At 40.9% G+C, this 16,699-nt stretch overlaps 2 protein-coding genes across 3 annotated transcripts; both read right to left on the bottom strand.

Moving 5' to 3' along the window:
• Positions 1-25: 25 nt before the first annotated feature.
• LOC118098623 (leukocyte elastase inhibitor-like) lies at positions 26-6,235 on the bottom strand. The gene is made up of 10 exons (XM_035142634.2): positions 6,079-6,235; positions 5,567-5,748; positions 3,959-4,051; positions 3,269-3,409; positions 2,751-2,868; positions 1,963-2,105; positions 1,206-1,283; positions 923-1,012; positions 662-842; positions 26-518 (listed from the first exon to the last, which is right to left on the bottom strand). Exons 2-10 carry the CDS (start codon positions 5,741-5,743, stop codon positions 289-291), a joined length of 1,251 nt encoding a protein of 416 aa, XP_034998525.1. The 5' UTR covers positions 5,744-5,748; positions 6,079-6,235; the 3' UTR covers positions 26-288.
• A 609-nt stretch (positions 6,236-6,844) lies between these two features.
• On the bottom strand, positions 6,845-14,351 carry LOC118098619 (leukocyte elastase inhibitor-like). Of its 2 annotated transcripts, none has more exons than XM_035142628.2 (10): positions 14,198-14,351; positions 12,537-12,718; positions 11,562-11,702; positions 10,730-10,891; positions 10,204-10,321; positions 9,421-9,563; positions 8,714-8,791; positions 7,844-7,933; positions 7,575-7,755; positions 6,845-7,485 (listed from the first exon to the last, which is right to left on the bottom strand). In XM_035142628.2, exons 2-10 carry the CDS (start codon positions 12,711-12,713, stop codon positions 7,259-7,261), a joined length of 1,317 nt encoding a protein of 438 aa, XP_034998519.1. In that variant the 5' UTR covers positions 12,714-12,718; positions 14,198-14,351; the 3' UTR covers positions 6,845-7,258. The 2 variants fall into 2 exon arrangements, with proteins under 2 accessions (XP_034998519.1, XP_034998521.1); XM_035142630.2 differs by having other exon boundaries at positions 10,730-10,870.
• Between the last annotated feature and the right edge of the window lie 2,348 nt (positions 14,352-16,699).

Below are 16,699 nucleotides of genomic sequence, written 5' to 3'. Positions count from 1 at the left end.
AGAAAAAAAAAATATACATACAATATTTGGGAATCACACACTTTTATTTCATGCGTAAAAGCAAAAGAACACTCAAAAGAATTTACCAGGTCTTAGTTCAACACTTCATGTAAACTCTTGTTCTTTTTAGTCTATATTTGTTATATGCGTAGTTGTGCAATTACATATACAGTACCTGTACTTAACATGATCACCAAGGAAAGATCTAGCTGCGATGTGATTTCATCACAGTATTCAGGATAAAGAGAACATCAGCAGTATCTCGTATTGTTTTCAGCAATGTAGTGCTCACTGAGGGGAGCAATAGCGGCCAGAAAACAAAACAGTTTTGGTGGGGTTATGCCGGATGAAGAAGAGGAAGGGATGATCTGCAATGAAGCTGCCTCTAGGCCTTAGTACACAGGTCAGCATCATGATGACAGCAGTGGCGGCCGCAGCCTCGGTTCCCTCCTCATTAACGTCCACGAAAGCCTTGTGGACGACTTTTGACAGCACCAGGTTGCTGGAAGAAGACATGCCTGTTGCAGAAAAGAGGTACAGAGAATAATTTTAACAAACTTGCCTGATCTCACCCTACGTGACAGGAATGCACATTGATTTGGGAGAACCTCAGGACTTTTTTACCTGACATTTCATAATTTTGATTTGTTTCATGTCCTACCTGAGAAGTCGCACATTCTTGCATCAAAGGCATCCACCATGCCCATGCTGGCCAAGACAGCCCCCATGTCATAACTCTCCTCCATCTTGAATTGAGGCAGGCCCACCTCAACATCAGAGAGAGACAACCTGTCTGAATGAGTCCACTCCACAAAGTTCTCATAGGTCAGCTCCTTCTCCAGCTGGGGGTGAAGACAAAATCAATCATTAGTTTGTCTTGTGGATTTCTCTGTGTGGAAGTACATGTGTGTGCATGTCCTACCTTCTCCAGACCAGTTGAACTGTCGTCTATATCAGTGGGGAGAAAGATGAGCATGCTGAGCTCCTTCCCTTTGTAAGGCATCTCCAGGACCTGAAACAGTGCGTTTCCATAATAAAACAAATATAAACTGAATAGATCAACACTTTATTCATAATCTGCTCTTTTATATTTCATGGAAACCTATTGAGAAGTGACAAATGATCGGTTGAGTTGTTGCCTGGTCAGTTAACAGGTGAGTGACAGACTGATACAATATTAACTGACTCATTAAATTATGAATTACCTTGCAGGAGATCTCAGCAATGAAGCCCAAGGCGAAAGTATTATTCTGGTGCATCATCTTCACTGGCTTAGTCTCATTCTGAAATCGGCACACACAAACACCATCTGAAAGCATGTTCACGTCGATTTGTGTCATGTAGACATGTACAGCAGACTGAGGGGGGGGGCTGAAGAGGTAGAACGGGATGCCCATTAACCAGAAGGTCAGCGGTTTGATCCCAGGCTCCTCCAGTGCGCATGCCTAAGTGTCCTTGGACAAGACACTGAACTCCAAAATTGCCCCGAACGGCTGTGCTAGCAGTGTGTGAAGGGTGAAGGGTATGTGCTAGAAAAAGTGCATAGTAGTGCTTTATGAATGGGTGTGTGAATGGTTGAAAAGACAAGAAAAACAACCTATAATTCAGTCTCATTTACCTTTACACAGTGACATGATTATTGAGGGGGGCAAAACTTGGCTTTTTCAGCCCGGTGATAATTTACTCTCATAATTTCGTGCATTTCAAGCTGCACTTTGGAGGATTATGTGAAACAAACTGACTTCCTTGCAGAATATATGGTCCTGCTGATCTCACAAAAATCATTCATCACATTCATAATTTTGGGGGCTGACACACAAAAACTCACAAATACCAACACTGGCCAGTGCAAAGAGGTGGCGCTCTGAAATCAAATGAATATTCAGCAACAATATCATTTCATCCAACTTTATGTTGACTGGCTGTATTACTCTGAGGTCCGTTTTCTCTGTACAGTTTTACCTTGTTGATTCTGAACTGGGCATCTTTTGTGGAACTCTTCTCAAAGTGCTTGTCCCATTTGCCTTTGAAGTAGATGGCGTTTACCAGCACCATACTGGTCATGCTGTCCACCACACCTTTGACCAGCAAATTCTTGATTTTACCTAAGAATTTGAAGCACAAATTTCAATAACGATTACGAATTGACAAGCTCAGTCACTATGTTTCTCTAATGTAGAGATAAGTCAAATCATATGTCTGTGTTGTAAACGCGTCTGAGCGGAGAACCTCCTGAACCTTCTGAAAAAGGTTGTCCCGAAGTATTTGTATTTGATTATTGCCCCATTGTTTTCAACTTAATATTTTTTCAGTTCGTTGTTATGATTGCATTGCATTGAAGGGGACAACACCCCGACTGAGGCTTTCCTCCGTAACACTGCATGGACAAACGAATGCCAGTCTAAAAAAAAAAACTGATTCAGACAGGCAGGATTTGTGATGTCACAAACCTAAGAAAACAATCCTGTCATCTTGTGTGTGGGGCTCAGTAGCTGGAAAACGGCTCCTAAACTGCATGTGAGCTGTGAGGGTGGAGTGAAGGTGCCATATCAGCATATTCTTAGATCCTACTCATGATATGAGGTAGGAAGGTGTAGAGTTACATTTAAGCCATTTTAAGGCCATAAGGGACAATTTTTCATGACAAACCTTTTGAATATGTTATGAACAAAGAAGTGTTTAGGAAGGTGGAATACGCCTCAGCAGTTCGGACTTACACATACTGGTAAAGAGTAATCTGTGCGACCCACCTTGTGTGTTCTTCTCCACCCAGCCGTTGATGTTGAGCCTTGCTGCCTCATGACTGGTTTTAAAGTCAACAGACTCTAACTCTGCGTTGTAGTGCTTCATGGTTTCTCCTAAGAAATCCTGGAACCATTAACAACCCATTTATTGATTCAGATCACACAAAGAAAAACACTTTCATCATTTTACTTTGTGGAGTGGAGTCATTACAGCAAGGAGAACATTTTCACTATCATTATTCTGCTTGCTTGTTTGCTGACCCGCTGTTCACTCCCTCACTCATGTTCCCTTTTATCTTATGTCCATGCATCTGTGCGTCAGTATTCATTTCATTTACAGAGCAAGAGTTTTGTCATGTTGCATACTTATGTGGCTCTGTTTTTGCATACTTATGTTCCTTTCTACATATGTTTACACCGGGGATCAGAGAGAAACGGTCTTTAAATCCAATCTATGTCCTCTACATATGGCACAATTGACAATAAAGTTGACTTTGACTATGACTTTGATCATGAACACAAACCTCAACAAACTGGAGGGAAAGCTCCCCGTACAGTCTGTTGGCAACACTGAGGGAGTAAAGAGCGTCTGCCTTGTTGAGTGTCTTCAGTAGTTCACTGAATTCAGCGTGGATGTCATCCAGACAGATCTCGATCTTCACAATCTATCGAGAAAGCAGACAAACTAGTGTTTAGCCAGGGAAAGACCAGTCTAATATACATTTAAAAATTTAGGACGCTATATTCTGTCCAAATCAACAAGGCAAAAACCATCATCTTCAGTCGGCTGTCATAGATACGTTTGCTAACTTTGGTTTCATCCATTTCATTCAGTGTCAACAAAAGGAAACGACTTAACTTGTGTGTACTTGATTTACCAAATCCATTTTTTATGGGTTACCATAGTTTGAAACTTATTGATGGTGCAATATTTAATTGTTGTTTCCTGCAACTGCTTATTAAGGATTGAATGGCACATAAGCAAGTATCTATAAACAGAGAAGCCAGGACTACATTCCTGTGAATTATGCAACACTCAGAGACACACTAAACCTTCAGTTGGGCTACTCTTTACATTGTTGTTTGTGTCTGTGTGTTTTTTAAAAGTCATATCAAGACATCCCCAAATTGGAGATTAGTAGAAAGCCCCTCTCCACATGACACCACACAGAGCACTTGTTTGTTAGTTTTTGCTGTTTCACTGAGAACCTCACCTGCTGCCTCGGCTGCCTCGGCTGCTGTTGCTGCTGTTGCTGCTGCTGCTCTTCTTCAGACTGCATCTTCTCTGCCTCACAGAAGCTGAGGGCCTGATGGTACAATTGGTAGTGTTCACTGTTCAGTTAGACATCAGATGTTGTGTACAGGAAGTTACAATATCATCGCAGTAGGGATGTTTGGGTTGTGTCGTATTTTGTGGGCCCACATTTAGACTGGGTAGGTGGATCAAAAATGGAGCCAACTCAAACGGCTGATCAGAGAGAAGTGAGTAAAACTATATAAAACACTTAAACATGCAGCTGATGGATAAACCCCTGTTCAGCTAAAGACATTGGGATAAAATGGTTGTGGTTACATATCTTATTAGAGTGCTAAATCAAACTATTCACCTTTTTAATGCACATAACTGCAGACCCCACCCTGAGCGCTTCTAAGTCAGAGCAACAAGGCCAGACCTGAACATCGGTCGAAGAGATGGTTTTCACCTGCTGGTCTTTAAAAATGTTGCTGAGGCAGTCAGAAACCAGCACTCATAGAAAAATGGACTGCATGATGTATTTATGATAGAATAATATAAGTAGGGGTTTTGTTGCTGCACTTATAATAAATCGGATCACTGGTTATGAGCTCACGTCTTAGTAGTTGCAAGGGTTAACTAGTAAACGTAAGATGACATTTTAGTTGGCCCTCCACCCTCCATTGCCACAGCCAGAGGGGGATCAGACATGCATATACAGTATATGAAATGAACTGGAGAATGACAAGTTCCAACAAACTCAGGTAACCACACTGCTGGCTCACATTTCTTATTCCCATCAAATAACTTCAGTAAATATAGAGCAGATGTTGCCAGCTGGCCAATGCACAAGTCAAGGTCAATATTCTTTCTGTTAACTGCCTGTTCTTTGATCCTCACAGCAACATGCTGAAACATGATACTATTACCTTTGCTTTATTTCATGCATGCGCAATAACACACCATGCATGCACACGCAGTTTTATTACTGCAACACATGATTGCACTGGCAAGATTATTGCCTCCGAAAAATACCACATTTCCTGTTTTTGTGTCAGTGAAGCTGCAGACATTTTCCATTGTGCCCAAAAAGTAAACTAAAACCCCCATGGACCTGCACACTGACACTCTCTCACTCCCACTTCCTTGTTTTCACTTCTTGTTTCACACAATGTTGTGTCCCATGTAGCCTACATATTAATTACCTCCACTAAATGTCTCATTGTGCTGGTTTTTACCACCCATGTGCTGTTAGGGCACTCTCTCAGGGTTTTATAGTAAATCAAATGAAGAATACTACTGCATGCAAAATTATTTTCACCCCAAACTGAACTGAATAGACATAAATTAAGCTTTAAAAAGTTTTTTCCCCGAGAATCCCTGTATTACTACAATTAAGGAATTAAATGTGTCAAATCTGGGATCCATTCAGTGACTAAACTTTGAGAGTGACTTCCAGGTAGCCAGACAAGTGAAGATGTGCACATAATAGGCACAGATGCAGCATCAGAATAGTCTCAGTGAGGTGTTAAGATCAAATCATGGGAACGTCTGAAGCTGCAGTTTGTGGTGGTGACAAGAAGTGTACCTCTGACATCTGTGTGTGTGTGTTGCCTCTGGCCCCCAGCATCACCATAGCCAGGGCTGAGGAGATGCTAAAAGGAGAGAAGAAGACATTTGCTGCCTTGTCCTTGTCACTCAGCTGTTTGAACAGATCCAAACAGAAGCTGGTGTTGGCCTTGGACAGAGGGGATGATGATGCCATTGTGTCTACAAAGAAAGCAGAGCATTAATTATTACATGACTCATTTTAAATCATGCTTTTATATCTATAACACACTAAGTGTAGTAAGCATCATCTTTGGTGTTAAATTTATATATGTTTAATGGAATGTAGTGGTAAACAGACAGTAAATGTCAATCTCTGAGCTATACAGGTCACTGCATTTAAAATTACTTAAAATCCAGTTTATATAGACTATATTCTACAAATAATGCCAAAATGTGAATGGGACAGGTTCACATCTGAAGTAAACTCAGAACAGAAACTAGGTGTCTCCAAACTAAACAGTTCAGTGCTGATCTCAGTTTCTACTTCACCTTCAGAGCAGCAGGAGTTCAGGAGTCTTTCAGGAACACACTGACTTCTTCGTGAACAGGCAGGTTCATTATTTATATGCGCTGCTGACACACCCACATATACTCCCTTCCGCTTTTTATCTTCCTAGTATAGTTTTTGCCACTCACCCTTTCACACACACATTCATACATCAGTCACACACATGGACTGCCAAATGACATGTAATGTAATAATATGGTCACACACTGTTGGCACAGCAGACAGGTGCCACTTGAGGTTCAGTATCTTACACTTGCGTCACTTAGAAATATTGCTCTGATTTAGGTTTGTTGTCTGTGGCAACGACAATACCAGAGGTTTGACCCCCAGATTCTCCAGCCTGTATCCTGTCCTTCAGTGTCTTTGGGCAAGATACTGAACCCCAATTCAGGAAGTGCTGATAAATACAGTCCATTTTGAATGTGGATAGAGTAAATTATTTCCGTACTAATGACATGAATGTTACTTTGTCTTTTCACTCTTCTGTGAGTGGGACACTGTGTAACAATGTCTGTGCATGATGAACAGAACATTTGATGCATTCATCATATATCACATAGCGTCTCCTCACTTGCAGCTTGCTGCAACTTGCAGAGCAGACAATTTAGTCACTGAAGTTCCAGAGGCAAAAGCTCCCTCTACTGGCCTCCTGCTCCTCCTGCTCCAACCCAAGAAATACTGTTAGCCTGATGGAACTCAGCAGCAACTTTATTATAACCCAAGAAGCATAGAATAAGAGGAAAAACACAGTGTTTATTATATTTTATTTTTCTACTTTTCTGCATACTTTCATGAAACTGTAGCCACAGTCTGAATTAATTAATATTTCGTGTTGAAGATATATATTGTCAAGTTACATATAAAAGCCATTTTATTACTACAACGTGTGAGTGCAATAGCTCAGGTTGGCATTTAATGCAAGCAACAGACTCTGGGCAGCAGAAACTCCGTTTTGTAATTCTAGAGGTTAATGTGAGGGTTCGCTGTGCAGAGCCATCTTTTCCATTCCGATTTCCTGTAGATTTGTGCGCCTGCAAATATAGGATAGGAATTTTACATGTAATTTATAGCTAGAGCAATGCAGAGGATGAATTATCAACCCTGAAAACCCCTAAACTATGTTAGATGTAACCCTCATAGTGCTCTGAGAGGCACGTCGGATCACTCAGGGGAGCAGAATCGACCGGCAAAGAGCACCGCCTTGTTGGTGTTGTGTCGGATGAAGAAGAGAAAGGGGTGGTCTGCGATGAACGTGACAGGAATCATTATAGAGCGCTCCGTCACAATGACTGCAGTGGCGGCAGCAGCTTCGGTTCCCTCTTCATTAACCTCCACAAAAGCCTTGTGAACGACTTTTGACAGCACCAGGTCGTTGGCTGGAGACATGCCTGTCAGCAGAGGATAGAGGCCGTTTTAAAAAAGACACTTTACTTAATACAATAGATACTAATGTAATGTACTATAATGTATGTCTCACCAGAGAAGTCACTCTTTGTGACATCGAAAGCATCCACCATGCCCATGCCCTTCAGGACTTCATTCAGGTTGTAAGTCTCCTCCATCTTGAAGCGAGGCAGCCTCACCTCGACCTCGTTTTGGCCCATTAAATCTGGACTAGTCCACTCCACAAATTTCTCATAGGTTAGTTCCTTCTCCAGCTGTGGTGGACACAATATCATCAGGCTGTTGGTTTAAAATTTTGCGTTTATTTCTTTTTTTTAGTGTGAGTGCATATTCATGTCCTACCCTCTCCAAGCCTGTGGTATCGTCCTCGATCTTGTTGGGCAGGAAGATGAGCATGCTCAGGTCCTTCCCTTCATAAGGCATCTCGAGGATCTGGTCAAAAAGAAATTAAGTTTGAATTTCACGTCATTTACAGATCTGTTTTCCTCATCCTGAAAAAACAAGTTGGTATTTCGAATAAAATCTGATCTTCTATAATCGTTTTCAGACTCATTCTCTGGAAAACATCTGGACTATTGGCTCCAGACATTCTCCAGAGTTTGCCTTTCACATGTGAAGAATACAGCAGGAGACTATCGGGATCAGACGCATTCACATCAAGAGGAAAATGTCCGGAGCTTTCAGTTGAGGGATTTTGACTTTGAGAGGAAGACAGGAAGCAGGACATGATGTATTAATTGTACTGTAACACTGTAATCCTTGTTTTGTCCTTCATTATTTACGCATTTGCATATTTCTTTATTTTTTTGTGTTCAGTTTGTCTAATGTCCCTTGGTTGTTGTACTTGTATCCACTTGTTTTGTTATTGCACAATAAATAAAGCTTTAGTCGCTTGTTGTGAATTCTCTGCACCTGCTGTATTCTCACTTGGGTTTACTCAGACGTTCCCTCAGAGTTTTTAATAGGGGCGTGGCAGGAAAAACTAATAAAATTATCTGGAGCAACTGACTCAGACATTTGGATTTTCACATACGTCTCCTCCAGATTATTTCAGGAGAATGTCTGTTATTCAGTGTTTGTCTGAAAGCAGCATATTAGTAGTTACAGCTATGGAAGAACCACAGGTCTAAAAGAGTTGCTCTGTTGATCATGTTTAATCAGTAGCAGCTTGTTTGCCTGAAACCTGTGAACACTGAGAACCATGGACATCACCTGGCAGTTGACCTCAGGAATGGTGGCGAAAGTGAATTTACTCTTCTGGCGCATCATCTTCACTGGTTTAGTGTCATCCTGGACACAACAGGAAACAAAACAAAACGTTTTTCTGTTGAGGTCGTCACCTTCCCAAAGTTCACACTCTTGACTTTTGGGATAATTCTTTCCTCTGTGCACAATCAGTCTTGTGTTGTTGGGTTTTATTCTTAATCATAGATCTGACCTGCACTATGATACAGACTATGACGATGACTATCCCTTTAAGTCATCCCTTGTTTAATGTTAGCTTTACAGCTTTGAGCAAAGCCACACATCACTGACTATTTTTTGAGAAATTGTTCAAGCATACTGTGAACTTCATAAAAGCTTAGAGAAATAAGAATTCTCAACAAATTGTCAGATTTATTATTAATATTGATGGTTACTTTGTTGATTGGTGATTTTGTTTCAAAGACAACTGACAGGGCAGGAGCACTTCAGGGGCCAATCAGATTCCCACCCTTGGATCTGCCCTTGATACCCGTCATTGGCCACCCCAATGACTCTGCCTCTGTTTTAATGATGTGTATCACATCCAAGTTTGAGGCTACAGTGTAGATTTGATCAGCTTTGCCATGGTCTACCATCAGAATACCTTGTCAGCTACAGTGCTCAGGTAAACTGTGCACTATCACACAACATCATTTTACAAACTCCAGCTTTACCTTGCTTATTCTAAACTCAGCATCAAGAGTAGAATCCATCTCGAACCGTTTGTCCCAGTTGCCTTTGAAGTAGATGGCGTTGATCAGCACTAGCATGGTCCCTTTGTCCAGTGCATCCTTGGCCAGCAGGTCCTTGATTTTATCTGGTGAACAATAAAAAGCAAAACCCCCACCATCATTGTTGTACTCGTCATCCTCATCATCATCACAAAAGCAAGCCAAAAAAGAGAAGAAATTCAAAATGACATAAAAAAGAACCAACATTACGGAACCAACAATAAAAATGCACAAGCAAGTGCTCAATGTGTTCAGTTAAGAACAAGCTTTTATTTTCCTCCAGCAGGTTGTGCCAGAGTCCCGTCACAGTTTTGTTTTTTCAGTCTGAGACATAGGAGCCACAGAAGGGGCCTTATTGGTAGATCTCATGCTGTATGTTAATGAGCAAACCCCACACAAGTAAAATTCTAAACACACGTAGCCTGCATGTGGTGGAAATATCTACAGCACATGTATTGTATTGTTTATATATATACAAAATGAGCTGGAATTTGGGTCAAATGGATTTGAGCTTGTTAAGTTCACAAATGATGCATAGTTTAGTATGTAGTCGTAAACCTGCAAAATAAATCTGCGGGAGAAACTGATTGGACTTTGCTTTGTAACTGGTCGGTTATTAACAGTTAAATTAAATTAGTCTGCTATAAAAAAAAAAACTGTAAAGGAGCAGCTGCTGTGAGTGAAAGGGATGTTTTCAAATTTGTTTTATCAGGTTCTGACGCCTACCTTGTGTCTGCTCCTGCACCCAGCTGTTGATATTGACCCTGACCTCCTCCAAGCTGGTTCTGAAGTCCACAGACTCCAGCTCAGCCTGGTAGTGCTTCCTGGTTTCCTCTAAAAAGTCCTGGAATCATTAGCAGCTCATCTGAATACTCACAGACCACAATTCTTAAACACTCACAAGATTAGTTTGTCTGTTCGTGTAATGTAATTTTTCAGCATGTTGAACAATGGAAGATATTGCAGTATTATTATATCCTTCGAGGAGGTTGTTTCGATTTTGAGAATTCCCCTTTTAAGTTTACATGAATGTTGCACATGTTATTATCTAAAACTATAACTGCTTTTTTCTCTGTTGGTGCTTTCAAGAAACGAAAGAATGTTTGAACTTTGGCTCAGTAATGAGTCGATAATCTTGGTGTAGTTCTGCACAATTAGAGGTACGAGTGTGTACGGCCATGTTTCATTATCCACACATCAAATTTTAGGATTGCAGGTCACGCCCTCACTGAATAAATGCATTCCCACGTACCTTAACAAACTGGTAGGACTGCTCCCCATACAGTCTGTTGGCAATGCTGAGGCTGAACTGAGCGTCTGGGGTGTTGAGTGCGCTCAGCAGCTGACTAAAGCCGGCGTGGACGTCGTCCGGAGAGTCTTTGGGCTTCAGGCACTGCGAACAGCCAGAGAAGACCTGCGAGTTACACAGACACACTGAGACAGCAACAGGTGAAAGAAAAGCGTGTGTTACGTGAATGGGGATTATTGTTCTCCTGTTAAATGATGAGAATCGAGTAAAAAGTCATCACGCTCATGCTCCATGAATCCAAACTGTCAGCCAGAATCACATTTCTACTTAGTTTCTATGTGCCAGCATGAATTAATTTCAAATAATTAAGAAACAGGATGACTTTGGTGGCATAGCTCTCATCATTTGACCTTTGACCCCAGAGATTCACAAGATTTTCTTTTGTTTAATTCCTCTTTATGACACCCCCAGCACCTTTAGGAGAGAATGTGGAAAAGGCAAAAACAGAGCAAACAAAAGTATTAATATAATCATCTTTTAACAAAGTATTTCCACACACAATTACCCACTGTTTACCCACCATTTGGTTGTTATACACTGTCCTCTTCAGCTCTTGACCAAAGAAAATTTAAAGCTCTGCTTTTTGTGGACTGTGAAGACACTGAATTTTCCATCTGTTGCAAACATCTGCTCAGTTAGCTGATATCAGCTTCACATTACGGTTTGTACTTGCAAGAGATTGTAAATTAACAAGCAAACGCAGTGGGAAATTAAGTGCGAAATACTCCCCCACCTCAATCATTAATCATCCCTTGCATGTAGGTTTTGTTACCACCTTGAGCAGATACTGTGGCAGTCTGGACGTCTGCTGTAACTGTGTCTGCATCTGAAGGCGCGTCTGCATCTGTGACTGCATCGGCGAATCCTGTCGAATTTCTGCCTGCTTCGGTTTCTTGGTCTCAGTGAAGCAGAGGACCTTGAGGTGCAAATGGTAGTTTCTGTTAACGTCAGGATATCAAGTTCAACACTGTGTGTGTGTGTGTGAGTGTGAGTGGTGAGGAGGAGTGAGGAGTGAGTGAGTGAGTGAGTGAGTGAGTGAGTGAGTGAGTGAGTGAGAGAGAGAGAGAGAGAGTGTGTGTCCATCCAGAGAAAGGAAATCTCTCTGCAATCTAATGTTACAATCCCACAAACAAGCCAAGACATGCATGCACACAGATATATGTCTTTCATTTCAACAGACGACTCTCTGGAGAGATTATACCTACTAAGTCAGAATGTTACTCAGACACTGTCCACACCTACAGTACGTTAAAATGTCCACCACCCTTTCCATTAAAACTGAAGCTTTTGTTCTGTGCAGTTCAGCTGGACGTTCTGCGACTTTTATACGATTCAACTCAATCATTATAATTGTAGCATTAACGTAAAGGAAATGTGTATGGTAGCTGAAAGAAATTTACTCATAAGAACAGTATTAGATTACATGTATTGATTTCTGGAACAAGAAATGAATGTCTCGAAAGCTTTTCCTTCTTAAATAGTTTTAGTTGATTACACACCCAGTACCCTGTGAACATGACAGAGCTTGAAATCTGAATCCACGCCTTTTTCTTTCTCTGATGCTGGGATATTTGATGAAAGGGTTGTTTTAGAGTTTAGAACTAGGTTTAGGTTAGGGTTAGGCATTAAGTGTCCTCACTAAACCAGGTTAGGGTTAGGGAGAGTGTGTGTGTGTGTGTGTGTGTGTGTGTGTGTGTGTGTGTGTGTGTGTGTGTGTGTGTGTGTGTGTGTGTGTGTGTGTGTGCTGTACCTCTGATATCTGTGTGTGAGTGTTGCCTCTGGTCCCCAGCATCAACATAGCCAGGGCTGAGGAGATGCTAAAAGGTGAGAAGAAGACATTTGCTGCCTTGTCCTTGTCATTCAGCTGTTTGAACAGATCCAGACAGAAGCTGGTGTTGGCCTTGGACAGAGGGGCTGGTGATGCCATTGTGTCTGACACAGAGAGAAGACGACAAAACATCAATCCCAGAATTAAAAAGAGACTCTATACGTTGCACCCCGACTAACAGTTGGACAAAATGCTGTCCCCCTGATTATGTTAAACATGAAAAGAAAGAAGAATGTTACTCCAATCACTTCAACCAGTGAAAGGAAATGCTCTGGAAAAAAAGTAGTTAAACACAACAAGAACTGGAACGGCAGTCAGAGAGTATGGATGAGTATGCTCTGCAAATTGCTCACATTAAACACAGGCAATATATCCATTCTCATATAGTTGAAAGGAACAAAACAAAAGATTAGACCATTAAAGGAGATTATCTTTCCCAAAACTTCAAATACACACATAATGTAAATATTTCAAAGGGTCCTCGCTCCATTTGTTACCATATAGTAACTGAATAAAGATCACCCCCCAAATAGGATTGATTTTGATTCAGAAAATCTGGATAACTATCCAGATATGCACCAAATTCCACCTGTACATATGAATTAGCACTCCACAGATGCTCTGCATTATTTCTTGAGAAATTAACAAAAATGAAGAAAAATGAAGAAAGAAAGTGAAAAAGAAAAAATCCTGGCATTGGCCCCTTAGTCAAATCCACTCCAAAAGTTAATGGGTTCTCCCTTGGCCCATACCCCACCCCTCCGCCAAGTTCTTTGCGTAATCCAACTTACAGTCAGACAAACTGCAATGAAAACCTAACCTCCCTTGTGGAGATAATAAAAAGAAAAAATGTATTATATTAAATTGGAAACAATACGATTTAATACAGAGAATAAAGATAAGGAATTTACAATAGGTGAAGGAACCAGTGAATAAATAAATGCCAGGCCTTTGAATATACAGATGCGATGAGTCATAGGGGTTATGGTTCAGTAGCCTGAAGACCTGCTCAGAGAACTTGTCCCTGCACTGCCTGCCAGAAGGTGGCGTGGTGAACAGTTTGTTTGCAGCGTCGCCACATAGTCCATGCTGACCTTGCACGCTAAGGCAACACATGTTGATGGTAAACATTGTGTATGTCAGAGAGTTATGGTGGTACCAACCTCAGTCTCTTTTATTAGTCAGTTCCTGTTTTTAGACCCAAATGCAGCTGAGATTATAAAAGTAAGAATGTTTCCTCTCACGCTTTTTATTGAGGATAATAAAGTGTTATAGAGACGCTGCTAAATTTGGCCTCTTCGTTTCATCTGCCAAATGTTAAATATATTTAAGTTATAAAATGTGAGCACCCTGCAGGGCAAAACTTTAGGTTGCTCTATCCTTGTTGGTGTTTTCTCTTACATCTCCAGCACATGAAATCCCTGTTCTCTCCTCAACATTATTTTGTATCCCTTCACAGACAAATCTTAAGTTTTTATACAATAAATATCACACAGATATCCACAATAACAGTTGTTAACTCTCCCGAATGACCTCTTTTATCTTTCTTATGGAAATCACGACACAATATTGTATTTACTCACAGACACTGTTCTCCAAGTCACCGAGAGATCCGTAAGCTTTCAGTTACAGAAGCGACTGTTCTGTTTGAGTCAGCTCTCTGTCATGTTACAGGCTGACACACCCAAACTCAAGGAGGCGGCTGCAGCCTGAGAACATGTCGAGAGAAATCACACCCATCGGCTTGTGCCAATGGGTTTGGTGCGGAGATGCCTCTGACATGAGCTGTCCCTGAACAAATGAAGTGATACAGAAAAGGTACAGTATGTATATATGCATGGGTGGATGTAAAGGTGAAGTGAAATCAACAGCTGATCAAGCATTACGGACACCATCAGGTCAAGCAGGCTCAGCAGAGATCGCACTTTCTCAGTAAAATAAAACAAACAACAACACCTACTTTCACTAACTTTTACACAGACAGTGTGTCATGGCACTAGAGCATGTACTTCCGTCAAGGCCCAATAGTACATTTATTTCAATCAAGCTGCACCTTAAACTTAAAGATACCGGTCCCCTAAATATGCCTGATTCTTTTCATCCATATCCAGGAATTATTCGCTGGGAAATAAGTGAAAATGTCAAGAATGCGTAAAATAAAAAATAAAAATTCCGTAATCCAGATCTACACCCAAATTGAATAGGGTATTTCCTGACTGATACCACATATTACCAAAAGGTTTCATGGTAACCCGTCCTGTATTTTTTATGTAATCGGGCTTATACAAACATACAATAACTGAACCTGTGGAGAGTAGTATGGGGAGCTGAGAAAACTGAATTTTCCTCCGCTCTGTTGAGGAGCTTCACCGGACCCGGTCCCTACAGAGGGCATTGCCAGGGATCCTTCATGGCCTCTCTACAAGCAGGAGGTTTCTCCCACAGGCTGGAAACAGACTTTGGACTCACACACAAAGTAAAATTGATATTTATTATATGAATGAACAGTGTATTTACAGGTGAAAATGCAAATAATGTGAGTAAACACAACAGTCCCTAAACTACCAAACCAAAGTGCTGGGGAAAGGGGCGATGAAGGGGGCGAGAAGGGAATCCAGAAGCCAGGTAACAGAACAATGAGTCTAGTTTGGGTGAATCCTGGGGAGCAGGGGAGAGTGATTGTGGACGAGGGCGCTGGCTGAGCGTGCCTGAACACAGCAGGTGAGTATTGGTGATCCTATTTGACGCTCTGACAAAGAGATAGGGATCAAGGCGAAATTAGAAGTGTGGAGTGATTTTCAGGGAGGAGCAGGCGGGGGTGGTCACGCTCATAGCAAAAACACTGAGGGGAAAAAAGGCAAAGCAGGGACAGGGAAACACACATATTCCATCTTACTGATGCTAAACGGACCAAATCAAGCCAAGCAAAATAATATTCATAATGATGTTTTCATTAGTGTATAATCAACTCAAACTAACAATAATTGCGTTTTTGAAAATAAAATGAAAATAAGCCATCCACTATGTTGCACCAACATGTTTCTACTGAAGCCACCATACTGGCTCTATAGAGGGCCATTCATGTTTTTATGTTACCTGGGTAACCCAGGCTGGGTTCTCCATCACGCTTGGAGAGGGAGGGATGATGGGAGAGGTAGTCTATATGTCACTTAATCCTAGACACTGACTCATCAACAGACTGACTAGTGTCTTCATGTCATATACTGTATAGTGCTTTGAAACTGTGCTTAGATGCCGATTAAACGGTCTATGGGGGCTACATGTTGGCCATCAGAGAAAAAGATCAGTGGTTCAGATGCAACATGACTGAAACCTAAAAAATTACTATTATTAGTCATGTATTGTTTGGTAATTTCTGCCTCTTGGCTCCGTTGAGGAATATAAAACTATGCCTGGAACCAACTACTATTTGAAAGGTGAATTTGTTTTGTTTGTGTATGCAGAGCATTTGTGGTTTTTTTGTAGACTCAAAGATGGATCAGTTTATTTGGCTTAAGTATGAGAACAGGTTGTACACGTTTTCTTGGTTTGAAATATTGAAATACTTACAGTAAGTTTGATCACAGAAGGATTAGAAAGTGCAGGGTTACACAGGAATCAGCCAACACAAAGTCTGATTTATGTTCTGACCAGTAAAATTAGATTTAACATTTATATAACATTCTGTATAAACTAAACTAAATTGTGGATGTTTTAGTTGGAGGCTATTGTTGCCATTAGATCAAGTTTAAAGTTTATTTATGTCACTCCAGCCGTATCTGTAAAACATACTGTGGAACAAATTCGCATTTCTTAGAACACGTGTGCACATAGAAATGGTTAAAAGACAATTTTGAAAAAAGCAGCGGTTTCAAAGCCAAGGGCGATTCTCATAAAGGGCAAATATAACATAACCGATCATTTAGGTTACTGCTTGCTCCTCACCGAAAATCACTCCACACTCCTAATTTCGCCTTGATCCCTATCACTTTGTTTCCTAGGTTTCCTTGGGCAAGACACTGAATTGAGATCCAAGGGAAGAGGTCTATACTTTATTGAATTTTATTTAAAATAAAAATAATTTT

Source organism: Hippoglossus stenolepis, chromosome 19 (assembly GCF_022539355.2).
Source record: "Hippoglossus stenolepis isolate QCI-W04-F060 chromosome 19, HSTE1.2, whole genome shotgun sequence".
NCBI classification, from domain to species: domain Eukaryota; kingdom Metazoa; phylum Chordata; class Actinopteri; order Pleuronectiformes; family Pleuronectidae; genus Hippoglossus; species Hippoglossus stenolepis.
Note: the sequence above shows the minus strand (reverse complement) of the source record. Positions and strands in the feature narration are given on the sequence as shown.

Coding starts and splice junctions, on each gene's coding strand:
- LOC118098619 (XM_035142628.2), bottom strand. CDS start 12,713: ATGGCATCACCAGCCCCTCTGTCCAAGGCCAACACCAGCTTCTGTCTG. Junction 7,756..7,843: donor ATACCACAGGCTTGGAGAGG/GTAGGACATGAA, acceptor TGTCCACCACAG/CTGGAGAAGGAACTAACCTA. Junction 7,486..7,574: donor CACAAAGAGTGACTTCTCTG/GTGAGACATACA, acceptor CTCTGCTGACAG/GCATGTCTCCAGCCAACGAC.
- LOC118098623 (XM_035142634.2), bottom strand. CDS start 5,743: ATGGCATCATCATCCCCTCTGTCCAAGGCCAACACCAGCTTCTGTTTG. Junction 843..922: donor GTTCAACTGGTCTGGAGAAG/GTAGGACATGCA, acceptor CTTCACCCCCAG/CTGGAGAAGGAGCTGACCTA. Junction 519..661: donor AAGAATGTGCGACTTCTCAG/GTAGGACATGAA, acceptor TTTCTGCAACAG/GCATGTCTTCTTCCAGCAAC.